Source organism: Eleginops maclovinus, chromosome 7, assembly GCF_036324505.1.
Source record: "Eleginops maclovinus isolate JMC-PN-2008 ecotype Puerto Natales chromosome 7, JC_Emac_rtc_rv5, whole genome shotgun sequence".
In the NCBI taxonomy this organism is placed as follows: Eukaryota; Metazoa; Chordata; class Actinopteri; order Perciformes; family Eleginopidae; genus Eleginops; species Eleginops maclovinus.
In genome coordinates this window covers 13,065,116-13,092,729 of record NC_086355.1, presented here as the reverse complement: position 1 = coordinate 13,092,729, position 27,614 = coordinate 13,065,116, and the positions used below count along the sequence as shown (strand labels likewise).

General features: G+C 40.2%; 1 protein-coding gene across 1 annotated transcript in view; it reads right to left on the bottom strand.

The window, feature by feature from the left end:
- The window catches only part of tanc1b (tetratricopeptide repeat, ankyrin repeat and coiled-coil containing 1b), an 86,393-nt gene extending 60,268 nt beyond the window's left edge, over positions 1–26,125 (bottom strand). Inside the window, 2 exon segments of the mRNA XM_063888326.1 lie at positions 15,623–15,716; positions 25,987–26,125. Coding sequence (XP_063744396.1) covers positions 15,623–15,683 — 61 coding nt within the window. The 5' untranslated portion in view covers positions 15,684–15,716; positions 25,987–26,125.
- Positions 26,126–27,614: the final 1,489 nt, after the last annotated feature.

The following is a 27,614-nucleotide window of genomic DNA, read 5'->3' as shown; positions in this document are numbered from 1 at the left end:
CAAACGTATCTCATTACTCAGGTTCTTTCATTTTATACAGAGACCAAAACTTGCAATACTTTATATGAATTAAGACAACCAAACTGACCCTGAAGATGACCCACATGAAACACAACAAAGCAAACCATTTACTTTTATTGCCATCTTGTCTGTCTGAACACCAAGAATGTAAAACCTCAGAGGAAAGCTCGGCAACATGTATCTTCAAGGTATTAGTTGAACTTTATGCACATTGTGTTACACAGGCAGGTGCAACAGGCTTGCAGAAAAATCAGCTTACGCAGCAGGGATAAGGATGGATTTCAGCATACAGTAGAGCGGTCTCTGCATGGGATTTCCTGTTATGTTAAAACATGGAACAAGCATCTATTAGGGATGGGCATTTCAACCAAAAATACTATTTCATAATCGCCTAAACCATGTTAGAAGCGTAAACAGGTCACTTCCTGGGCACAGCCGAGGAGCCCTTGAGCTACCTGTTGACAACTCCTCACTAATGCATATGTACATTGGTTCTGTGTGTTCATGAGTCAGGCCTATGCGCGAAATGAATAACACTAACAGACTTCTACAGTTCTTCTTCCTCTTCTCGTCCTCCTGGTGCAAAACAATGCACATAATGAATATGCAGGGCTTAATTAGAGCCTAGATGCCAAATATTCATTCAGTTCATACTCTGTATTTGTATTATACAATTGTCCCATGCGAGTTGGCCAACTGACGCATGATTGCTTTCAAATATTCAGAAACAAATTTATACTCAGACTATTAGTACTGTGCCAGAAAAATAATCTGAGATAAGTATATTGACAGGTTGCTATGGCCACACAGAAGCATGACCAGTATAGGTGGGAAAAAGCAGAGAAGAACTAGATCCCTGAACACACGGGACCACATTATGTTTATTTAAACCCAGGGTCATGGGCCAGTGAGCATTTCTCATGCCATGGGGGCACATGATAAGGACATCCAGTTAGTGGAGTAAATAAATAGGGCTGTGTCACTGACCACCGAGATAAGATAACATGTATTTCTCTACAGATAGCACACTGGGTGGCTGTTCCTAGCTAAGTATTTATAGGTGCTGAGGAAGAAAATGTATCATCAAACTCATTTAATACAACAGGCAAGTGTCATTCGTTTTCAGCACTCCTCAGCGGCTGGGTTCATGCTTGTTTACATGATGCTTATTTTACATGATGCTTATTAGATAAGATAAGATTGTCACAGTTTGTTGGCTGAAGAGAAGACGTCCATTACAGTGAGCAAAAAAAGTGACATCAACACTGAAGGAGAGGACAATGTTTCAGCGAGACTCCAACACACTGCAGCTTAAAGAACCCAAAAGCACCCATGTCACTCCTGGATGATTCTGCGTCCACCTAAACATTCAAGGCTTGGCTAGAAGGAGAAACCTCATGTCTGGGAAAGATAAATACATAATTGTCCTCCTAATCACATTTTCTAAATAGATATTTACAACATTTCTTTCACATGTTGAGTAATCTTACAAGCACAATTATGCACTTAGGAGTCAACAAAACTTCCTCATTTCATGAAGACTCTGGTTTGAAAAGCATATTTTGTTGCTTCTCAGGTAAAAACACCATCTAAGAATAAAAAACTGGTGTGCTAAACAATCCAGTTGTCCAGAAATTGCATAACTTGCCATATAAGCCAGCAGATTCATCTTAAGGTGGATCTGTGTACTGCACTTGTGGTTTACTTTCTCTGCTGAAAAGCGTACTCCGGACATTCTTCTGTCTCACCTATTAAGATAGGAAATAGCTCCCCACAGTCACTACACATGACTTCACTCAAGGCTTGCAAATGACTTAACCTGGCTACTAGTTTGCTCAGTGGAGTCTAAGCCCTAGATGGTAAAAGCAGGTTCTGCTTTACTGAGAACCAAACCTGAATGGAAAAACCATCTTAGCCATGGAGACAGCAAATGGCAAAGTCATCTATTCTGCGGCATCAAAGTTGCTCACTCATCATCCCCACAAATGAAACTGTATGAATTATCAACCTCAAGATAACATGTAATACCTAACTAATAATACAGAACATACGTCAGCAAAGCCAGTTAAATCAAAACTGCAGATGTGGTGAACCACAGTAATGACAATTAGCTTTGGTTCTGTTTTCAGGGCCATGCTGCTAGGGAAGACTTCAGCAGATTGGCTGTGACGCCTGTCTGCAGCCAGAGGTTTGTAGAAATGACTAAGAATCAACTACAAGAAGCAAGCTACTATTAGCATCCTGTTTCTCTCCCCTGGGGAAATGAGTGTTGTTGGGCTGCAGTCTAATCAGAAACAGAGACCCATTTTTCTCCACGCCTCCATCCCACCACGGGGGACACAGAGCTGTTCTGTGTTTTAAAGGGCTCCTAAACAACGAAGAATGCCAGAGACAGGAAGCAGAAAGGTTGCAATGACACCTCGGCATGCTTTCAGTCTTGGAATAACCTGTGAATGGCCAAAAGGTCACTTAATCAAGGCCAGTGTACCCAAAGGCATCCACATGGACACTTTTAATGGTCCCTAGGGAGGTGTGTGTGTCTGACTGCAGGTTAGATAAAGGGATATGTGGGATGTGTTCGTCTGTGGTGGGCATGATAACTTTTGTAAGACTTTATTCACTTTTTACAAAACTTGCAGTATCTAAAGGTTACATTGGGTAACTGTAAAAGCTGCAGAGTAGTCCCTTGCTGCAGTCACTGCAGGCTGTGGCTGATACAGGTTTCAGCCATATTGCATGCTAAAGAGATTATGACAAAGTTGTAATTTGGGTAGTTGGTTCTGAAAACAGGAGGCGCCACATAAAAGCCGGCCGTCCAAGTGCTGGTGAATAGGCTGCAGTGTGTCACCATGAATGCTCTGCCATCTGACAGGCTCTTTTTAACGCAGAGGGACACAAGGACAGAAACTCGCCATTGCTATTTCAGTTACTTTCCTAAACCCTGGTTGGGGCAAGGCCTGCAATTTCAGCCCCTGCTGTGGTCAAGGAAATCAACCCTTTCTAATTATACAGTGCTGCCCCAAGATGATGTAAAGATGATTACAGTCCCTTGCATGCTCTTTCCTCCTCATCAAAGTGAGGGCCAGAGCCCATGAGGACATGCCCAACCCATAAAAAGGTTCAATATTATTTCAAGACATTGATTTGGAAAAAATAAACATTAAAGTACAAATCAATTTTTTGAGCAGGTCAAGGCGAGTCAATCTTAAACGCTTATTCCATCCAATGTTCCGACCCTCTGGCTCGTAGATCTGCAGTAATGCCATGAAGGTGGAAAAACTGCACTTTGAATTGAAACTACATAAGAAGAAAATATAAAAAATATATTCAAAAACTATATAAAACTGACTTCTGATGAGTACTTCATTTTTTGAAACTGCCTAAAATCTTTTTTTTTCATGACGTATTTCATTCTTCTACATTCTCATTACAGTTTGAAGTGAAAGGCCTTCCTGTACAACCTCAATGAATTAAGCCATTTTAATTTGCTCATGCAGGGCCTGAGTATCTCCTTCTCCAGCTCCTGGAGGGGCATTGTTCACGTTGAATGCTGAATGCTGTGAAAATGTCTTTTAAGGGTATAAATCTGGATCGTGTCCATCTCCTATGAAGTAAATCTGAGCAAAGGAATGTGATCTGTCACTCCATGTGAGGGAAAACAATCTCTCCGTGAAAGAGACAGACCCTCTCTATTGTTCAGCACAAGCCTGAACTGTCCAATAAAATTATATAACTTCAAGGTAAACTGTTTGGGTTCAAGCCAAGCTATAAGAATGGCTGACAAAAGCGTACAAATATATGATAGCTCTAAAAAAAACGTTCACACAATTACATCTAATGCATATCTCTTTATGATTTTATTGTATGAGGGCAGCAGCATGATTTTTTACTCTGCCAAACATTTATGTCTGTCCGGTCTGTCTCCCATAGGGATTCAGTTAAATCTGAAGTAAAATAACATCAATTTTCACACAAAACGTGTCACAAAAGTTGGACAATGGCAGCCTGTGTCTCACTCAAGAGAAGTGAAGGGTAGGAGGGTTAGCGGACGCGCATTGACCTATTGACCCACATCACTGTGGTCTGTCTAAGTGGGAAGTCTGATTCTAAACCGCAAGATGTAATGTAACAGAGTCTCCAAAATCATGATTTATGCCAAAGACAGAATAACTAAATAGGCAGAGAGGAACAGCAGTCTTCCTGTTAGTTTGACAAGTGCCTGTAGCATTCAATGCAAACTACTTGGCTTGCCACAAAGAATACTATTTACAGTCCAACCTTTGTTCACAAAAAGCTGGTTATACTAGCAAAGTCTTAAACTATAACAGCTATGATATGGTTATTTTTTCTCCCCATAAATATATACTGTTCACAATAAAACCAATGCACACTTACTTATACACTATTAGATTCCTGCTAGTTAATTTCATGGCCCACAGACAAAATGAAGGGAGGCTATAATTAATGCAGATTCTTTCAGCCGGCACACAAAGCGCGATGACCATAGGACAATCCTCCAATGGGAGAATTCTCCCGCTAGACTGAGTGCCAATGTGGATTCCCTGTGTACTTCCGAGACCAGGGTGACAGGCTCACAAAAGCTGTCATGGTTAACACACAGCAACCCACAGAGAGGAGAGAGAGACGGGCAACAGGCAATACAGCGAGGGGGAAGGTATTCAGTATAAATCGTCTATGATGAGGAAGGACAAATTAGATGAAATATGTTAATACGATGCAAATATTTCTGGTTTAAAATTCACTCGATACTTTTTTTGTATTGCTTTAAACCAAAGCCATACATACATTCTGCAAAAGAGGCATCTGTTTTTCCCATGAGGCTAATCTAATATAAGACCACTTCACTGAGTCAGCAGTAGTCATAGGAACAGTCAAAATACTGCATTAGGCAGCCTGACAAAAGGCTGTAAAACACAGACTGATGTAACTGATAAATAATAAAGAAAACAGAGTGTGTTGCTGTAGCTCTCTTACAACCCATGAGTAATACGTTTTGTTTGCAGTTGTATAACTTGCGCATCATGGACCATCTGGCTTCATTTCTGGTGCAGAATTAAGTGGGGGAACCAATGTGACATCTTCTTTGCAGCGTTGAATTGTCTTTTCTTTTTATTCTTTGTTTATTGAATGTCAAGGATATTAACAGACTTTACCACATCCCTCCTGTGGGCAAAATTTCCACCATGAGATGTCAATATTGTCAGCAACCAATCAAATTCCATTACTTCAACTGTTCTCTGATTTCTCTTACTGGTTACAAAGGATTACTCATCTATGCGGGTGGCCTCTGAGGAGAGAAAATAACTCTGACATTGTCTTTAGTTTGAGCTTGTCAGAGACAGGAACAGTTCCTGCAGCCCTGAAACCCTCAACTCAAATTCATATGCACTTGATAATGAGAACAAATTAGCTGCTTTATGCAAAAGCTTAGATGCTGCAGGCAAAGCAGGACTGCAAAATGTTCTGAATCCGAAGCACTGAGACTGTCTGTGTCTCTCTTCCCCTCTGATGCACACTCTGCAGTGGCCTGAGCTCTGGAATGCCTTCCCCACTGGCCCCAGGGGAAGATAGACTGACAGGGAGGGGTATGTGTGTGTCTCGGGGAGAAGAAAAAAGAAGGAGGGAAAATGGGGAGGGGGAAGAGGAAGAAAAGGAGGAGGAAGGGGGGTACTGGGCAGGAACCATGACATTTCCCATTGCTCTTCATAAATCCCCAATTCAAGTGGGTATGGGAAAAATATGAGCCAGACAGCATCTTTACCGTGTTTTATTTCAACATGTGTGACAGGGAAGCAGTAAGAAGGCCAATAGAGAGACAGTCAGAGGAGAAATACTGCGTGCTGTAGTAGAAAAGTCAAGAAGTAGATTTTAATTAGACCGTTCTCACAGTAAGAGGATATAACTATGAATACAGATGTTCATCCAGCCTGAGAAAAGTATTCTGTCAGTTGGTCAGTCGAAAATGCTACACTTTATTGATGGAGAGATTTTGAAAAGCCACAATCTGTATTCACACCATCAATCAGTCTCAAGGTCATTGCAGAGGACAGTGCTTCAAACAACACCGTTCCCAGGGTAAAAACAGCTACACTGTTGTTCCTTTTATTTATTTATTTAAGGGTTGAGGGTATTTTAGACAAAGGACAATAGCACAAGTTACCCGAATGCAAATGTCGTGTCCTAAATCTAAACAAACCAAGTGGCCTTGTTGGATTTCCAAGGGCTTGACCTTGTTTCATCAGAGATTTGGAATAAATTAGATCCAATGTTGACAGTCCTGGCTGGAGAGTTATTGATATTCATGCTAGCAGTGTTGTGTGTGAGGTCCCAGTGTGAATGTCTCTCCGGAGGCCTCCTCAGTATCAGACACGGGGCAAGAGGGGCACTCTGTTCTCTCCGCTCTCTGAAGAGAAAATATACACCCTTTCACCTCTTATACTTTCACGTCAAACAACACAAATCATAATCAGAGTCCTTCCACTGGTCAAAGGGAGCCAGCTGTTGTCTGGGCTTAAACACTCTTCACCTTTGTACCTGGCATGAGTTATTACATTCTATACATACCTGAGTGCCTTTCTACACAAAGTGAGGGCTTGTTAAAGAGCTAATGCAGTGGCAATACAGACACAATCCATCTGGTCATGTCTCTGATCCACAATCTATGCACATAGGGACAATTTATTATCTAAATAACAAAGTATTGATTTGGATTAAAAAGCACTACATGGTATTGTTTTAAATAAACTGAAGATCATGCAAATTGATTCTTCTACAGTGTATCACATGGGGTTAATTACATCAATGTCCTTTACAAACAGCTGGTACAGTCCAAGCAAAGGACCGATGGATGATGGATGAAGATGCACACTTGTCCATCAATCATCTTAACACTGCGGACACAGCTCTGGGGCCACTGAGCTTCCAAGTGAGGGAGTCAAAATGCAGCCAGATAGGAAGTAATTTTCAGCTGTCCCACATTCTCAGATTCCTCTTAACCATGGCGATTTCCCTTTTAGACGTTTACTCGTATCTATTATTAATATGGATAAACCAGCTCTAGGATATCATTTATTTCCAGCTCAAGTGCTATTTGTTCTCGAACCCTATGTTTCCATGGAGATGTGGTTTGACAACAGATTTGGATTGCCATTAGCACAGATCATTAGGCAGAGCTTCTGCTGGGGCCAGGTGAGGTCATGAGAACACCACTAACCCCTGGACAACAGCCCGTTCAGTTACGTTAAATGGACAAGGAGGTGGCACAAAGGCTGTCCAATCCCTCAAAAGAGCCTAATCCCATAGGCAAACAAGTACCAGGGAAAATCCTGAAGCATTGTACCATCTTTGAAAATCTTTGTAGATGCCGAATCCATGCAAGTTCAGCATCAATCCCATTCGCCTCATTTCATGCAATTCGAGGGTTGATCAGAACTCCTTTTTAACCATTAGCACAGTGAATGACACACTGATTTGTTAATTTCCTGATAATTATTGTTAGATAAAGCTAATTACCCGCTCTGACACTAAACACGCTTCTCAGGCAACTCCAGCAGAATGCATCGCAGTTTATGTCCTGCTCTGATTACTTTTGTAAGGCATTAGTGAGCTTAACCAATAGTGTTCAAATAAAGAATGATCTTGAAATGTCACCATTAACATAATAGAGATATAGATTTGAAGAGGGAACACTCTGCAGAAACCGCTCAGCTAGGCAATGTGGACGATCCCCTGTTCCTTTGAGGCTGGGCACAAAGGAACTGAGGTCATTAGTTCAGCCTGTCTCGAACCCTCCTGAGCTAAGGATGGCAAGAGATTCATCTGCAGCCACGATCACAAAAAAAAAGCATCTGTGTTCAGAAATGCAGAACAGAGAAGTGCAGAGTATAGGGACAGAGGAGAGAGAAAGGGGCCCCGAAGCCCAAGACTAAACAGAGGTCTCCACACTCACCAACTCAGACTTTACTAAGAGTCAGAGTCTGTGACAGCATGGCTTAGGGCCGCATGGAGAGATGGCCATCGATAATAAAAAAAAACAACCCTGAGTGAAAAAATCGTGGAAATATATCAAAGTAATCTACGGAAAAGTACTTTGTACATCTTATGGGTGACAGACAGCGTGACCATATGCATAAATTTGACACTTAATGTGCTCCTTAAGAGAACACACAACGGATGTTGAAAGGTATGAAAGCAAAACGGAAAATCAGACGGGAGGAATGTGTCTGTCTAGGCAGGTCACGCTGTAATTAGAAAAACAAGTGGCCTGCTGACCTCTCCAGCCACTGAACTGCCATGACAGCCACTATCGGCCCTTCAAAGACCATCTTAAAACACCCAGGCATGTTAACTGATAAAATGCGTCCCTTTCTCTTTGAAGAGGCAAAAAAAAACTATTTGCACACGGACGGGGGTTGGGATGAGCGGGGGATTATGACTGCTGTGTTGATGTGCCCTTGATGAAATCACCCCATGCTCCCATCGAGCCCTCATGTATTTGTTTGGCTCCTTGTCCGTTGCTGTGCACACACTTCCAAGGTCACAGGCACCACCGATGCTGAATTTGTGAGAGCCAAATTAGGGTAATGGAGATTGGTCACCGGCTGTTACAGCAGACAGTAGGTCTCTCTGGAACCAGGAAAGTATTTCTCCAAATTCCTCTCAGTCAGAACCAACTGAGCAAGAACAGCAGTGGCCAGATTTGACTTTTAGCTATTTCATTAAGCTATCCTTCAACATGTGTTTTAGGTTAAATATAACTGAAAAAAAGGACAATGGGATGGAATTCAAGTTGAAATGAAAACTGTTATTATTAGTATTGGCAGTAAAAGTAACACAAGAACATATTTTCTCTGGATTAAATGGCACATAATAATTAATAGAAAACAATTCAAACTAAATTCAAGTGATTCCAGTAGGTTGGAGTTAGGTCTACTGGCTTATTTCAACCTGTTTGAGAAGCAGTCGACCAATAAGAGCCTTCAAGATGGTTAATAATGGAAACATCATGAAAGTCATCAAAAATGTACGCCGCTTTGGTCCCTTCAAAAAAAACTCTTAATCATGTCATGTTTTTCAGTGTGATGAAAAGAGAATACAAACGTTGTTCTTGTTACCATGTGAATAAAAAGGCACCGTAATCCCAAATCAGTGAAATACAATACAGGCAGCATTAATGCCTGTTAGGAGTGTTTGGCAACCAAAAGGTACATTTTGATGCATGGAATGTGATCAAAAAATGTTGAGCTTCAAAGCCTTTCTTCTAAGACGTCTGAAGTCATGTGAGGTGAAAGTGAAATGTAGCCAGAGCTTAATGTTTGCTGTAAAAGTCTCTGCAAACAGAACAAAGTGAGACTGGTCGACCAGCTTCACTGCTTTCCCCAAGAGCCCTTATTTAGCTTTTTTCTGAAGGAAAGACAGGGAGTGTCTAATGTGGATACACCTGAGGTTTGTGGGCGTATATATGCACATGTGTGTGTTTGTGTGCATGTCTGAGTGTGTTTGTACATGAATGTGTACGTGAAAGATGTGGTTTGAGCTACGCCCTGCTAATCGTTGCCTTCTGGCTGCGCCGTGCTTTGATAGCCGGTTAAGTCTGTGCTCTCAATGGTCTCCTTTGTAGATCAGGTGCATTATTTTCTCCCCATCTTAAATCCTACCGTAAGTGTCTTGACAATCTAGACAAACATGACTGGGGGAAAAATTAGCAAACAGGGCAAAAAAAGCTATTTCACAATTATCAGCAAAGTTGATTCTGATCATTAAAGTCAACAGAAGGGCATAAAATGGTAACGTAACCCTAACCCAAGAGGTATTTTTGAGTGATTTAAAGATAGAATACTTAGAATTTAAAGAATAAGTGGCAATCTTAAAGCCAACCCAAGCGTTATGGCTGCATGATTTTTCCAAAAAGAAAAACCATTGCTGATGACAAAGGAGTCAGATGTTCTGGTCAGGGAGCTAGTTATTATGGTTAATCAAAGGATGTTAATAATGTATGTTGAAGCTGCCTACCTCCTATGTGCGCGTGTGTGCGAGTGTGTGTGCGTGTGTGTGCGTGGCATAATGTGAAGTCTGTCTTCCTCCCCTGAACAGGTCACACATACTGAATATAATCTGTGGTCTAGACATCCTGTGGCTGGCTGTGAACATTGTGTGTGTGTCTGTCTGTCTGTCTGTCCTGGTTCAGCACCTATAACTTTTATTTTTGTGGTTCCAGATTTATGAACAAGATCAGTTGGTGTTTCTCAGTCCAAAAATATACCTCTCTTGGTGCTTCAAAATCAAGATTGTTAGGTAAATGAGCACATTTTCATCAAGAAACTACACCACTACTTCGCCATGCATTCCTAATTAACCTGGAGCACACGCATGGTGTAAAAGAAGTTTTTTTATTCATAGAAAATGTTATAACTTCCATCCATTGCGGAAGAACACAGTGAGGGAGTTTTCTTAAGTTCCCTAAAAGCCACAGGACAAGGAGGGAGCGTGTTTCAAAATGGCTGCGGTAGATATGGCCAAAGAGGAAGCTGCCACCCAGCTGTTCTCAGAGAAGAACCAGGCGAACACAGGCAGTCTGACACTACAACCTGTGGGCAGACCCTGCACCGAGTGGTGTTTGTTACTGTCTGAGGGGAAGGTGGGCCACCATTTCAGCGAGAGGGTTCAGTGTGATCCTGCTCCTCATTTAGTGCTTCTCACAACGGATGATGGAACAGTGCACCTCAGACTAGAAACAAAGTTTTAGAAAGGAAACCTTTGTCACACGTATTACTAATATGAAGCACATATTTAAGCTCCTGAAAAAAAACTAATCATGGTTGGCACACATTTCAGAGAGACCAAAGGGTGAGAGATAATTGTAGGGTAGAAGCAAACCGCTTGAGTGTTTTTGTATCTAAGTAATGGAACTAATATCCTCAAAGAAAAGCCTTTAAGTTATTCTGACTCACATAGATTCAGTTCAAATAGACTTCAAAAAATGACTAGTTTATTCCTCAGCTACAAAGACTTAATTGCAGTTTTCTATTTGCCCAGAACCCATTTGAAAAACTCTCTTTTTGTTTGCACCATTAACTCGTGACCCACCTGTGGTTTGAATTTTTTAGATGGAAGCTTTTCCATAACAATAAAAATTCCAATTGTTAAACCCCTGAGGGCAGCTGAGAGAGAGATGATATAGACAACATGGAAGGAATCTCTGCAATGTCAGCTGCAATATTTAACTGTATCACCACAGAGAGGGAATATACAACATTGAAACCAGAAGACAGTTTATATAAATCTGGAAACCACAGCAGAATACTACACCTTCGATAATATTATAAGCTTTATTAACACCTAAATGAAAGGCTGAACAAACAATGGCATTATAAGCTTTATAAAATAACAAACAAGACAAAATTCTGCTTAGCAACCAATTTGCTATTGTCTACAAATCACTGTTTCATGTCAAACACCCAGGAAACTCACAGAAAGTGCAGAGACAGCATGTACCAGTCACCAGCACAGCTGAGGCAACAGAGTGTAGTGCTTAATGGTCACACACACACACACACACACACACACACACACACACACACACACACACACACACACACACACACACACACACACACACACACACACACACACACACACACACACACACACACACACACACACACACACACACACACACACACACACACACACACACACACACGTGTGTGTTCGAGTGCTCTACATGATGAACATTCCTTTTGTCTTTTACTTTATCTTCCTGAAATCAAAATGAGGTTTTCCCCAATCAGAAATTGCCTCTTTAAAATGTCTCGCGAATCAGCAACACGTTCTTGTCTCAGTTGCCTCTCATTAGATGTGAACCCCCCCCCCACCCCCTGTTGTGGCAGACCTTGATGGTTACAAAACATGATGAAACGTTCACCCTTCAGCTGTAAGCAGGGCTGCGTTTGAAATAATATACAGAAACAACCTTTTATAAAAGGGGAGTTAGTGCAGATGAGATTGTTCTCATAGACAGACAGGTCCCCAACAGGACTACTGAATCCTGTGGCACCAGGTGCATGAGTGGCTCCTGTCTCTTACCGCCAAAAAAAGTATAAAAGGACCTGACAACTGGTGGTTGTTAACTGTTTGTGTGTACATGGCTTGAGTATGTTGGGGGTCTGAGGAATAAACAGCTGAAACTTATCAGCCTCAATGAGTGCGCGGGCAATGGTGCTTAACACTGCGTCACCCACAACAGACAAGACGACTGTCTGCCAGCTGCCCCCAACAGTCGAGCTCATCGAGTGGTAAGTCCAAACTGGGGGGGGCTTCAGAGGCCACATCCAACACAGAGTGTCACCAAGAGCAATTAAAGCTGAGTAAAAGGGATCACATCATGAACCGATACTGACTGAGAAAAATGCCAGGACAAAAGTTATAGTGATAAGCAGTAGACTTAAAAAAGGAACGCGTTTGTCATTTCTTAAAAAGGTGAAATATCATGCATGTCTTCATATGACTTCAAACTGCGCAATGAGAAGACCCAGTCAATGTTTGTGAATTGCCTATATCATTTAACATGGGACTCATCAAACCATCCAGAATTGGCTCCCCTTCCCAAGTCACATGAAGGCTCATCAGAATATATTCGCCCTCCATCTACAGTAAGTATTTCCAAATATGGCTTGTGCAATTTTTCTTGCGAGCCAAAGCAGATAGGGCTTTTTTTGTGAGGGGCGCTTAAGGACATAGGCGCTACAGGTATACTTAGACGAAAGTATGTTTGAGAAAAATATTAGTTTTTGAACATTTAAGCATGTTCAAATTAGCATAATATCTTCCCTTTAAAAGGTTTGCTTGACTTTGAACTTCTAGAACCGCAACACGAAAAAACAGCCGAGATACAACAATTGATTGGCCTGTATTTTGAATGTTGCTTTTAATCCTTTCCTTTCACTTCTATAGGCTAGTACTAACTACCAATGGGCCTGTGACACTCTCTATTGTATGTCTGTGGAGACCCTAGATGCATTTGCATTGAGGTAACTGGATAAAATACATTCAAACAAACCTGACAACAAACTTTCCTAATACAATTCTACCAACTTTGAACAAGCAATTTGCTTTGTAATGAAGTAGAAACAAGACACTGCTGTGAATTAATAAGAAGTAATAGGGGAATATATGCAATAAAATCTGAGGGGCCTGCATCTTTTAAAGAGAACACCAATTAAAACACTGTTTGGTTCTTTACAATATAATCATCTTCGTGTGCCTTCAGGTCCCAGATCTATTAACTCCAGTGAGGCCTACTTGCAACGTAACCTCTCTCAGAAAACGTTAACATCAAAGGCAACAGGCCACAGCAACATAGCATCCCACTTCCGGAGTGGCAGACCATAAAAAAAAGTACTTAAAAGGGATTAAAAAGGCCGATTCCAAACAGATTCCCGAGGTCTGGAAGACGCAAGCGAGGGGGAGGAAAGATCTAGGAGAAGCAAATGATGGAGAGACTAAATTAGCAAACTGTGCGTTTTTGTGGTCTTGGCAATGGGGAGATCCCAAAAGAGAGCTAATGACTGGAGTGGTATCTGGCATAGGGGCCAAGTTTCCTTGACTGCTTTAAAGTTGCCTCCAGTCCACAGCCACCATGTCATGAGCAACATATGCTGAGCTATCTTGCTATTATACCATTATCAAGGTCTTTCCTCCCACTGATTTCCATTATACTGCATGTTGCTAAGCAGATTTTACAAGGACTTTTGGTCCATCTGAAGGGAGGAAAGTCCTTTGTAAAAAATATATTTTTCATTCATCTGCAATAATTCAGCTTTACAAAGTGAGCGACAAGCTCATAAATACTTATTCTAAAACTAGAAGAATATTCATTAACCCAAAGCTGACAAAATCTCAAAACATATCACACATGATGTATTAAACAAACTATTGAATATAATCTAAATTAAAAATGGCAAAGTAGAGTGCCAAACTCCAAAGCACCAGACACTTCATTTAAAAATAACTCTTATTCCCACACCAGTTGGGATCAAAATCTTTATTCAAGCCTCGCAAGGCTGCAGTGAATATTTTATGTCCAATATGGTACTATCTTGTCTTGGAGATTAACTATTCTGCAGTGTTCCCAATTTGATTAACACAGCCTCCCCCATAAGGGCTTCTGTATTACAAATCTCATTTCAGATCCACGGAAGGACCTTAAATACAAACACATTGTCCTCTTCAAGGACAACAGACAATTAACACATGGTGGCAAGGTACGCATTGGTATGCAATTCAACGCTTGCATTGCTCATTTATAACTAACTATTTGGAATGAATGTGATTTTTTGACTCCTGACGAATAAATACAAACTCACTGGAATGGAATGGAATAATAATAAGAGGTATAACAAGTGATGTGATACAAACCAACAGTTTCAAAAGAAATCACCCAGATTTGTTGGAGTCTGACCGTCAAAAAACATTTAGCCAGAAATAAAAAGCATTAAAGATCGAGCCACATGCAGCAACAACAGTGTGGCAAAGTGACCACTGCAAGCTGTTGTATCTCTCTGACCTCTCATCTGTCTTAAGAGCCCTAAACAACAGAGAGGAGTGGTCAGATTTTATTGTCCCAGCATGAGAAAGGAGGACGAAGCTGCTTTAGCTTGATGGATGGGGTCCAACTGGGATAAAGGAGCTGTATCCCGCCATAAAACTCTGCTGCTCCCAGCCTTCACGTACAGAAAACATCCTGTGTTTAAGTGCATTATGTGTGGGTGTCTGGGTAACAGCAAAGCTATGTTATCAGAGTGATTCATACAAGTTGTACAGGTTGCAACAGCTTGATACGAAACAATAAAAATACCAGCTAACAATACTAAATTCTCCCTCTGTACTCTGGTGTAGGTGACCGGAGGTGATCTTTACCCTCTAATTTTAGCTGTATGACTGTTGAGTGAAAGAATAATGTTTGGCAAAGGCAGAAAGAAGAGAACTATGAGACAGTTACTGTATGCAGTGACTGTTCGAACCAGACTACCTGTTAAAACCAGTCCTCGGGGAGTAAATCAAGTCTAGGCTGGTAGATGCAGTATAAGCGGTCATATGCTAGAGACGGATCATTGGAGGGGGCTGTTGTGTGAACAAGAAAAAAGTCAACAATGTATTGCTAAGTGATTCATGCTTATTCATGTTGGACAATTCTAAAGATGTCCTAACGAAAAGGTAACATCTGTTGTGACACAATGGTGAGGTTGAGTCTCCAGTCAAAGTTAAATAAAGATGTAAGAGACGGGAAAATTGTTCTTTGAAGGTTGGGTGATACATAGACCCAGTGACATAAAAATGAAGTGGTAAGGCTAATTGATTGCTCCTCTACAGAATATTCAGTAATTGCTGGAAAGTATGTTTTGTATAAGTGTATGGTATCCAAATGCTCACTTAAGATTTAGCAGGACTTTTATGCTGTTATCTAAAGTTCTCTTCGCTTCACTTTAGCTTCAACTAGCTCACTTCAGCCTTCACATTCTGAACTAAGTATATAAAGTTTCAATATTCAAAGAGGAATTTCTCTTTATAATCTTCCACATACCTGCGTCCTTCTTGCTCCCCTTGCCTCCATCTCTGTTCTTCTTCAGCACTGCCTTGAACATGGCAAGATTCCCAGAAGCCTCTCAGTAGGGCCCCTAGGAGAAAAGACAAAAATGTTAAGTCACCCACAGACACAACAAGACAACAGACATGTATTTATAGTCAAAACCATGGACACTATCCAACAATAAAAACAGGTTCATTTCTATTGATGTGACAAAACAGAGGCCAGTTCCTCAATTCACCTGACAATAATAAAACCACTTAAACACATTTACAAGTATTTTTTTTCCCACCCAAAAAACAACCGATACAATTGTGTGCTCAAAAACCGAACATGGCAATGTACAAACAGTGTACATCCGCATTGTACAGTGCTTAGCTGGCACCCGGCTGGGAGTTTTCCCACAGCACTCCCAATCCTGCAGGTCATCAGTAGAAGGGTGCATGGAAAGAATGCTCTAATGTTTAAACAGAAAAGGACACGTTCTGCTATCTTGTTATGCAGGATAACACAGTCGAATGCCCTAAATTCCCCATGTAATTGATGCTATGTAACTGAACTTGGATGTTTGTCCTGCTTTCTATGCTTGTTCCCAAGCTGGTGCGCATTTTAAATCCCTAGAGTTAAATGGTATAACATGAACTAAAGCTCCAGCCTGGAAATGCCTGGATCTGCTTGTTTACTTTGGAATTATTTATAGTGTCAAGTAGCTGTACATTGGTAAAACAGACTTAACCAATCACAACAGCAGTTTAAACAGTTAATGGTGTGGGACTTTTGGTTTCTAACCCTCTAAACACATTAAAGGTTACTACCCTACTGTATTAATAGCAGCAGAGCAATCCCTCCAATGAAAATAATGGTTTGAACCAAATAAGGGAATAACTTCTGCAAACAAAACACACAGTCCTCGCACTGAGTTCTTAACCCTAGAAGCCAGGCTTTAAATATCCGAGTCCTCTTACTGCTGCTGGCAGGAGTATCGATCTACCCTTTTCTCCTCCGAGCCTCCCCTGAATCCGTTATGGTGTCGGAGGGGCAAATCCCTGATGAGCCTATGCAATACAGCCTTGAAAAATGTACTTTTCATGAGGTTACACTCCACTGAAACACTCTAACCTACCCAAAGTTATACTGATCCATTTGGGTATTTTCAGTTCCTGGGCTCTATTCAATTTTCAAATGACTCAACATAAATGCCCTTCAATAAGTCTGTACTGAACTATCATTTTCTTTAAACCTGCCAAACAGTGATTCAATATTCCAGCCATAACAGCCATTCTAGCAGATTCAATCTATTATCTTCATTCTGAAGATGAGTTTTAAGCCCTAGTTTCTTCTCCACCTCTTCCTCCTCCTCCTCCTCCTCCTCCTTTTGTTGAATAACTGGTTTAATTGAAAAAATCCCGACATGTAAAGCTTGAAATATGAAGATGATGATAATTGTCTGTTCAGTTGATTTACATAGTCTGATAGAACAAATCAACTCATACTGATTACAGATGGTTGGAAAAATCTATTGGGTAATAATTATCCTGCATTTTGCTACTACAGTTAACTTGTGGCAGTGACTGTGGTTTGTTTCTCAGTAATAAGTAGAGTCGAAATGCTCAGGTCTATACTTTCCTCATGCCTGCAGCATTTCAAAACCATTTCTTCTAGACCGTTTCTTTACAAGGATGATATTTCTCTGCCAACCCTCCCTGTCAATCCATTGTGAGGAGGATAATAAAAATATCACACATAAATAATTCACACGGTTTAATGCAGGGTGTTCAAACTTTTTTCACTGAGGGCCACTTACAGAAAAATATACTAAGTCTTGGCCACTCAATAGAGGTGGGGTATATTTGCGTTAACAACAGCTCTGTCAGTGTTTCATTCCTTAAAACAGAAGTCTCAGATTGCTTATAATAAGCGGAAATATGAAGGGAATATTTCAAGTTTCTTATGCAATTAAGTTACTATGTTTTATTTTTTATCAACTAAGACTTGTTAGAGATTTTTTTCAACTTTGATTTACTGAATTTATTTGAAAAGTGGGCTTATTAACACATGAATACTACTGTGGCATTGTCACAACTTAATAACATTAAACTGTGCCAACATAAACAGTTGTGCAGTCAACTAATAGGATCATCTGAAATAATAAATGCACTAGAGTCGTGAGGCGCTCGCAGGATACACAATATTATAAATATATCTAAATTACAGTTATGTGAGCCTGGTATGTTTTAAGTCTACTTTGATCAAAAGACTGATGTAATATGAAGCAGGTCCAATGCTAGGATCAAGTACAGAGCAGCACTCTTGAAAGTGGATAAAGTATAATGCTCAGGAATGTACAGGTGACTGTGAGGAAAGAAAAAAACACATGAGAGGAAGGTAAACGGCAGGTGTGATACCGTGAGAAATAGATCTGAGGACTGTGCCTATCTGCATGCAGAATAGTGTAGTTCAGTTTAGTCTAGTATAGCACAGTTCAGTACATTAGCCTAATCAGGTTAGCTGCTGAATGATGTGTGGGAGCTGCCTGCTCATCTCAACAGTAACAATAAACATCGCCCAGGTTAACCCAAAGGAAATGAAAAGTGTCTCCAAAAGCCAACATGACAAATTCCTTCCATTCCTCCTCTTTATCACAGCCACCAGACACATGCAGGCCATACCCACTGTGAGAGTAAGACACCATTTCTTTAGCCACAATCTTCAATGATCACTATACATCCTGAGGTGTGCCTCCATTAGAGCTGTCTATCCAAAGTGGAGAAATCAAATGACTTAAAAAGCTTTGAATGTGCAATGTCGTCGATAATACTCATTTAACAATTACATAGTTATTATAACACATATTGAAAATGTAATCTTTTGGTTCACAGGAGCCAGAACATAGAACCAGTGCTCCATACTGTGTCTTGCCAATTCGACAGAAAGACACAAAGTAGCAATAGCCACAGATGGTGATGGATCAAGATGATGCTGTTTTGTACTGACCCTAATGTCTGGTAGAGGTGCAAATACAAAATAGTTTTCACAAGTGAACCAAGTATAAGAGAGACATTAAAATTGCTTGTATAATACTCTCTCTTCCTACAAATAAACCCAGGATACAACACATTTACCATAGAGAATATTGGGGCAGGATTTAAGGCAAATAAGAAATGGATTCAAGGTAAGGATCCTCTGTTGCAGCCAACACTAGTTACATTATTCAGCAAGCTGCTGGTGTTTGCTTTCTACCTATAGACATAGCTTTCTATCCATGAGTGGTTATCCGTATAGAGCAAGAACTTTTCAACACACTATTGTAACCTGATGCATTCTTGTCCTGCAGAGACCAGTCATTTTGTTCTAAGTATCTCCATCAAGTCTCTTGAATTCATGAATACATTATTTGAAACCGGAGCAAGGACAATATGTGTTGATGCTGCCTAAGCCGTCGGCTGTTTTCATCGGAGGTAGATGTGAGGAAAATTGGATCCTTCAATAGCAAAGGCACCACAATTTTTCATCAAACACAGCATGGTTTAAGCTGAGGTGGGGATATAACTGTGACCTTTGTAAGAAAGTCTCCTCAGAGAGGACTCATGGACTGTGAAGTATGCAGCAAGATGGGCATCAAGACTCCTCGAGCCCTCAAAGTCAGGTCCATCCTAGTGCTTTTAAGCTGTGTTTGGATATCAACCTCAAAGCATGGCCCCTAAGAAGGGGCCTCTCAATATTAAAACAGAGCAGTGAAAGTCCCACATTGGCTCCCATGTCATTGTGGACACACTGGCTGAAAGGAGAAAAAATAGACTCATGTGCAAGCCCCCCCAAGAGAAGGCAGAAGCACCAGAGCAACAGCAATGTGTTGTGCTCATATTACTGTCTCCCACTTTATGTTAAACGGACCAAGAACCTAGTCATCAAAAGTCCTCAACAAGTTTTAAAATGCTCCAAGCAACTGAACACACAGCTTAGACGTTATCAATGTATTTGGGTAATAAAATGTATGATTAAGGATGCTTCCCCAAAGCTTGAATTGAAAACCAGGCGGATGTCAGCTCTATGACCTTCACATGTGGACCGTCTGTTACCTTGGAACAGCTCAAGGCAACAATTGAAAGGACTCCATTGTATTTTATAATAAGGAGGCCGTTTCCTTTCACACAAGAGAAATTGGAAGCCAGAGTGGTTAAGGGGTGCCTGGGGTTATCAACATACATGTTTTTAACAGGTCATTCCTGACTTGATAGAGTTCAAATCCATACAGTTTGTGAAGAAGAAAGATCCTCACCTGCACAATGCTGGTGTGACATGTGGTTAATGGGGCCATCTAGCCATACCACAGCCATCTGAGGAGACTATATATAGAGAGGAAATAGGATTGTTTGACCCCATTGCCTCTGGCAGGGAAGCATTTCACATACATTGGTGGATGGTGAGTAAGAACCTGCTTTGTCCTCTGTGGCACACAATAGAGAGAGCACCCTTAAGCTCAGATCAAATTCACAACTCCTGCAGCAAACAGCTATTTTCCACCCTGGGCGTTCATCTGTCACATGTGAAAACACCCTGCCAGCTCTTCCTATCAACACACAGATTTACACATCGCAACAACACCGACAATCCCATTATTTGAGAAACCAAGTTGGTTTATCAAACCTGTGTAAAGTGAGCAGATATTTATAAAACGCTTCTGTGAACTCCATACTTATCTATTCCTTTGTTGTCCCTTCACTGAGCGCAGGAAACCGGCTCGGCCTGGACGGTTGGGTTCAAGTGGTCCATAAACAATGGGAAGTTAACTAACAAACCCCTGAAAGAGGAAGTGTGGGGAGTAGGTATGAAGGACAGCAGAGTCTCAGTGTTGGCCATTGTAAGCAAGGGCTGTTTTTCACACTCACATGATTGGAAGGGAAATAACAAAAGAACAGACATTTTTATGCAACTAGGCTACCGGTTTGAAATGCTTCCAGCACAACCCCCCACCTCAGAGCCCAAGAGAAGTAGAATATTTATCTTATGGTCAGGAGCAAAGAGAAATGTCTTAAATGCCAAAAGCTGATCTTTGAGTAAAGAGAATGATTAACTTGTTAATCAAATAATGCTAAATCTAGCTTCTATTATTTGATCTGTCTTAAATTACCAAATGCTTAACATGCCACATCTGATTCTGAGGGAATATTATGTTTCTCTAGAGCATTTTTCTAAATTACATGATGAGAGAAACAATAGTCACTTTATGACCCCTGTAATGATTATCTTTTCATAGCTGAAAATTATATTGTCCTATCACAGACACAGGCTGATTCAAATTTCTAGCTTGGGGCAAAGTCTGCTAGTGTCTTATTGAGGAGGACTAGCCACATGGCTCAGCGTGAAATTATGAAGGATAACAAGTCTGATCTACTCATTAGACTACCGTGGGAAAAGAACAGTCATTTTAGAAACACTGATTCACCCTTTGAGGCCACTTGTCCTTGATCTTTTCTAATATGACTGATGAATAAATCCAGACATAGGACTACATGCTGGCTCAGCAATGACTGCGTCCCAGCAGTGTTGCTCTAGAAGTGTCGAGGCATGCCGCAAATTCACAGTTTCCCCCCCAGGCTGTGGAAACTGACAATAACAGAAAATGTAACAGGACAAGATATAGCACATCCTAACCAGATTAATATCAAAACTAAGGCGGCCATAGAGACACGCATATAACCTTCATTAATTCAGCTTGACAGATCAGAGTGTAACATGAATTTATGAATGAGTTCAAATATGCAGTGGGTCTTCCTTCTAAGCTTTTACAAACCAGTTTCTGCACTGAGCCTTTCCTTTCTACAACAATTACACTCTCCTGACATCACACCAACAATCACCCCCCCCCCGAAATCATCAGCCAGCACCATATATTTAACGTCATGCTGAGTATCAACAATCATCTCATCAGTTACAGCCATTAACTCCTGCTATCAGTGAAGATGAAACATTATCACTATACTGATTTGCAATAGCAATGAAGTATCAATAAATGTCAATGAACATCTGGAGAAAAATATAAATAAATCATTCTATACCATAATTGCTTACACACAATTCTACATTTGCCTTCCAGGAAGCCTGGTGTTTGAGTAAGGGTAAAACATTAACCAGTAGTGTTTAAAGTCTGCAGGAAGTTCTTGCAAACACAGAGAGAGATTTTCCTCATGCTATGATTTGTAGGTCAGAGGGTCACATATAATGAACTGACTTGAAACCTTAGAAAGCCAGGATTCTAGCATGTTCAAAAGGGCATCAAACCCAAGAAGCACTTTGTAGATAAGTTGCCAAACCCACATGTCAACTACTGGAGTGCAGGTTTATTCTTAGCGCCGTCTCACTTTAGCTGTACTAAACTACTTGTGATATAATTTAGTGTCTACAGAAATGCTAGTCATTCAACAACGTCATTCGATAACTGCATGGGGAAGAACCCTAGCCTTTATCATAAACGGTTACTGTTGACTTAAAGTCATCACATGAGACAAGCCAAGCCTTTTCTGTGCCATGACTTTTATAGACAAATATTAGCCGAGACAGATACACATTGACATATCTTGGGGATAACTAAGCCCAACTACGGACAAGAGCTATAGCAATCAGCTTTAAACTCTATTTGCAGCACATCCCTTTTATGCTCTTTCTTAAAACTATGTATTTGTATTTCATCCTCCCTTTCAGATAAAGTAATGTCAACCCAAATCGGAAAGTTTTGTCAATGTGTTATGACAGAAATAAATCACATCGCACACTTTTACAATGTTTCAATGTCAGCCCTAAACTATTTAGAGACCCACTGTGATGTTATAGATAGAGTTGATAAGGAGAGATTGTCCTCGCACATCGGTAACCAGTATTAATAGTTCATTCATATGTCATTATGGTGACTTATAAATACAACTGCTAACACTGCTACTGTAAAACTACTTAGGAAATATGAGCCCCGCCATCTAATTCCCAATGACTTTATCCAGGTGAATATGCTGATTTCCCACCTTGGTATGTCTGAGCATCTCTCTCCCTCCCTCTGTACGGCTTTCTAAAAGGCTTGACAAAAATGTAAATCATTAACAGCTGTTACTAAGAAGCACTTCCAAAAACACGTGCTTACACACATTCAAGCATGAGCGCACATGCACGTGTACACCTTGCAGACCTGAAAAATGTTAGCTCACCTTTACTACGCTACAGATTATACAGTGTAACCATAACCCAATGAGACATGATTAGTTGGTGTGTAATCCAACAGATTGTGTCATACTAGGACACTTGCCAGCACCCTCACTGAAACAAAAAAGCTAGTATGCAAGGCTGTAATTATGTAATGCTTTGAAAAATCACCTGAGGGTAAATTAAATGATATAACAAGCCTTTTTGCTACAGAACTTGTCATAAGCCTTTAGGAAACCTACATTAATTCAATTACACAATACCACTTTGGCTGTAGGCCTGTGTGTGATCCTCCATGCAACCACTGCGAGTGCAACATGATTTGTTTGCCCGTGAATATCTGGGCATTTCAGAACTTGGCATGAGTCCTGTTTTTGAAGAAGTCATGTTAGGTTTTTAAGATCACTTCAGCTACCTCATTTCAGGAGATTGTGTAATACTGCCCAAAGCATAACACCTTGCGCTTTGTTTGAGTTCCAGGCACTCAGGAAGCAACTGCTTTTTGCATCTTCAGCTATTAAAATATTATTTCACAACATGCCCTGGAGCCATCTAAATGATTGGCATGTGAAAATGTCTTAGCCATGATAAATGATTGCCGCTTATTATATGCAATAGGAAGATCACTTACATTTAGAGGAGGTTGGTTCCTATGGAGCGGTTTTTTTTTTGTGGCATTTTTTCAAAATGCAAGCTGAAATCCCATATCCACCCTCAAAAAGCCCAATATCTGCACACATTTTGAATGACAGCTTTCATACTAGCACAAACAAATGAACCAAACAGGAGGTATTTTGAACGGCAACATACACTGACTGCATAAATAAACGCAACACTTTTGATTTCGCTCCCATTTCTCATGAGCTGAAATACGATAATACTTTAATGGTCAGATCAAAGATCTAAGACTTTTCTATGTTACCAAAAGGCCTATTTTTTTCAAATATTGTTCACAAATTTGTCTAAATCTGTGTTGGAGCGCACTTCTCCTTTGCAGAGATATTCCAGCCACCTAACAGGTGTGGCATATCAAGGTGCTGATTAGACAGAGTGAGTATTGCACAGGTGTGCCTCAGGCTCGTCACAATGAAAGCTCACTCCAAAATGTGTAGTTTTTAATCACACAGCACAGTACCCAAAATGATGTTTGAGAACATCCTAAGAGTGTAATAGGATATATTTTGTCGCTTACACCTGAAGTCAGCTTTGGTTTGTGTTATCAAGTAGTCTGATATCCCAAACGATCTTAGTTAAACAGCATGCTGACAGAAGGGGTCCGGAACCCAAATCAATTGTGGATCCTTGTGCTTTGACAATGAGAAAAGTACAAAAGTAGAAAATCATCATTCTCATCAACAAATCAGTGCTGTCTGTCAGGGCAGTTGCTCCACTAACTTTCCCTCCTCTGCCATAGCAATGCGACTCTCATGCCAGCATCTGTTACTGGCCAACTGGCCGGGGACCATGGGAACTAGGCCCTGTAGAGTCTGGGAGGCAGACTCTTGTGGCACTTTCAATAAGATGAGTGCTCTCTAGTACAAACATCTCCCAACCCTGCAGTTGGTAGACAATCGGGGTAGCTGTCTAGCTTTGGCATTGAGGCATGAAAATCCACTGTAATGGTTCTATAATCAGCGTAAAATTGCCTGAAATTATGTTTGAAAGTTAATACTGACTATCTCGAAGTTACAGTCTGCATGATTGTCTGAAGCAAAGCCTGCTTCACCTGTTGAGTTTGGAATAGATAGTAAACGCTGTATGAACAGTAGAACTGTCATTGAGTAATGTTGTGTCAGATAGAATCCGAGACGTTATTAGGCTTTATATGACTTGTTCAGAGAGAACATCCAATCGATGACTTCATGTGCTCTCAGAGATCAAAGCTGCTTCTTGACATTTATAAGCAGTTTTCCAGGAGTGGAAAAAGAGCTTTGATTTTCAAACACCTGGCTGAGTTACAAGGGGATTCTTCAATTGAAAGAATTGCTGAAAACAGCAACAGTCATATACAGCAAGTGGTCAAACTTGACTCTTCAATGAGTCAATCTATGTGGGAGGACAAGATTACAGTCCTGTAGGCTTAACCCTACCACTATATCTGGGTTGGGTTCTGGTTTGAAAACCACTTCATCCAATCACAAAATACAGACTAACATTAGCATCAAACAAGACCACAAAGTTATAAGAAAAGTAATGAACCTGTTTGTAAAACATCTGCATACTGAGCAGAATTTTGCTCAACAATAAGTATTACCCATATTCAAAAGTTATTGGATGTCTAGTAACAAGCAATTTAGGTTATTCTGCAGTGACATAACGTAAACAGACACTAGCCTATACGTTGTTAGAGAGCTCAAATTATTTGTTTTAGATTGTATTCATCAAATACTGTAAAACCCATTATAGATATTATGTTATTAAGATATTACATATTACAAAAAGAGAGAAATCCTTACATAAAGAACTGTAACCACAGATATTGGTATTTTGCTCAATATTACTGACAAAGAAGAATCCATCAGTTATTAAATGTTAGTGGCAAAACAAGTTAATTGACTATGAAATTATAACGTGCATGTTATATTTTAAACAATAAAAGACAAATCAATAGACAGGTAATTGCAACGCTTTTTCACAGTAAATGTAACTTATAATAGCAAGTACTTTGACTTAAATGCATATAATAATCGGTCTGTCAATCTGTCTGACTACTCGAGGTCAACATAGATAGTTCCAAAAACATGAGATGTAAAAAAAAAAAAAAACAAGATTCAGGTAAAGGTGATACACACGAAAGTAAAACACACTCTTGTTTAATCGACGTTGATCAGTTTCAGTGCTCCAGTTTACGCCAAACCAAACGCAAAGGTTACCTGTGTGATTCAACATAACTAAGCAACGTGTTTAGCTAGCAAGCGTGGGTAACGGTAACTCTTAACGTCAAGTAGCGTAAGGCAAACAAAAAGTAAATCGAGCACAGAATAAAAATAAAACACACTGCTGTCACTCCCGATGGTTTTGACGGCAGGTCAATGGGCATGTCCCGACATTCCTCCCAACTCACTGCCACTAAAACTCCTACTGGAAAACTTATCTCTACTTTTCGGAACCGATAACTTCAGCCTTACTCCGTCGCCACAGTTAAGTTGAGAATATGATGTAGGTCTTACCTGATAATTGTCATGGATATGAAAGTATAACCAAAGTTTTCCCAGTCTTTCTGCGTATATCTCCACACAAACTCAGTCCCCACTTGATCCACCAAGGTATGCTACGGGCCGCCGGACTCCTCCTCCTCCCCGCATGAGGTCATCTGTGAGGGAGGCAGGCAGGAACATCAACAGAGGGCAGGGAAAAACCAGGACAAACTCCCCCCTCCTTCCTCCTCCTCCTTCCTCCTCCCCATTCTACGTGCATGCCTCATGGATACGACAGGATGCTAGAGATCCAAGATTATTAACTGTACAACTGCAGGCTACAAGCTTGCAATTTAATAGTGTTGTCCAGAAAAAGTCACAAAATCCCCCTTTATAAAGTCTCCAAAATCGTTCAAAATCACCTGAACTTTCCAGGATTTATTAATTCAGTTAGCTGCTCTATTGTGATTTCTTTAGTGCATTAAAACACAATTGTTTATAGGCCTACTAAGTTAAATAAAATCCAAATAAAACTTTTTACAAGGTGAACACTTCCTAGGAATTTACAGGCTAATAAAATACCTGTGTAATGCTCATAGAACTGACAATTACCTTGAGATGCACTTAAAATCTCAGAAACAATTTGTAAGTGAGCCTTGTTGCTCATATGCTATCATGTGACAAATGTAGCATGGGCATTTAACTCCCAAATAATATTGTCACTCATGCACACACATGCCGAATACACACAGTCATTTACTAATTTCACCAAATCTAGTTGGGGAGCAGTGGGCAGCTACTTTACAGCACACTGGTGTTTGTTACAGCCCCTTGGTCAAGGGCCCCTCTGAAGTACACAAGAGGAGAAGTGGCACCACTGAGGTACTAGTCCAGACTCCTTACTTGATCATATTTGTGTCCTTTTCAGTCCCTAACTCAAGTCCCCATGGACGATGGCTACTACATGATGGTTTAGTACTCAAATTTGATAAACAAAATGAGATGAAGTGGGAAACTTCAAACAGAGGTAAAACAATACAAATAAACATTTACACAGGTCGTGTACACTTGTTATTTTGTTGTTTTACACCTGTTTCCATTTTGGTCAACAATCCACTGCTAATTAAGCAGCAATACATTGATAACAATTTTAATAATTTGTACAATAGTCACTTAAACCAAATGAAGATTTGCTGCTTTTTTAAATTACATCATTGGATAAAAAAAAATAAAAAGTGTAATGTAACATTGATATCTTTTCATTTGTTTATCAAAACAAGTTGTTTCGTCCTATAATGCAATTCTTTTCGGCTATTTTAGATTAAATACTTTATAAAGGAACTTTTACTCCATATTTCAGTCCTTGGCATGATGTTATTTGCTACTCTCTAGATTAGGTTTAACACGCTACATATAAGAAGTTCATAAAACATGATGCATTACTACACGAAACTACCCAAGGGTATAAAAACTTGGCACCACCTGTACAGGCTATAACATAAAAATGCTGCTTTGCATCAAAAATGTATCGCTCCGAATAAGGCCAGCCTTTATAAAGCACTTTTATTAATAATAAATGTTGCTGCCAATATCACTATACTTTTCATAGCCTAAATACACATTTGAATGTGAAACTTTGAATGGAGTATGTACATTGTGTT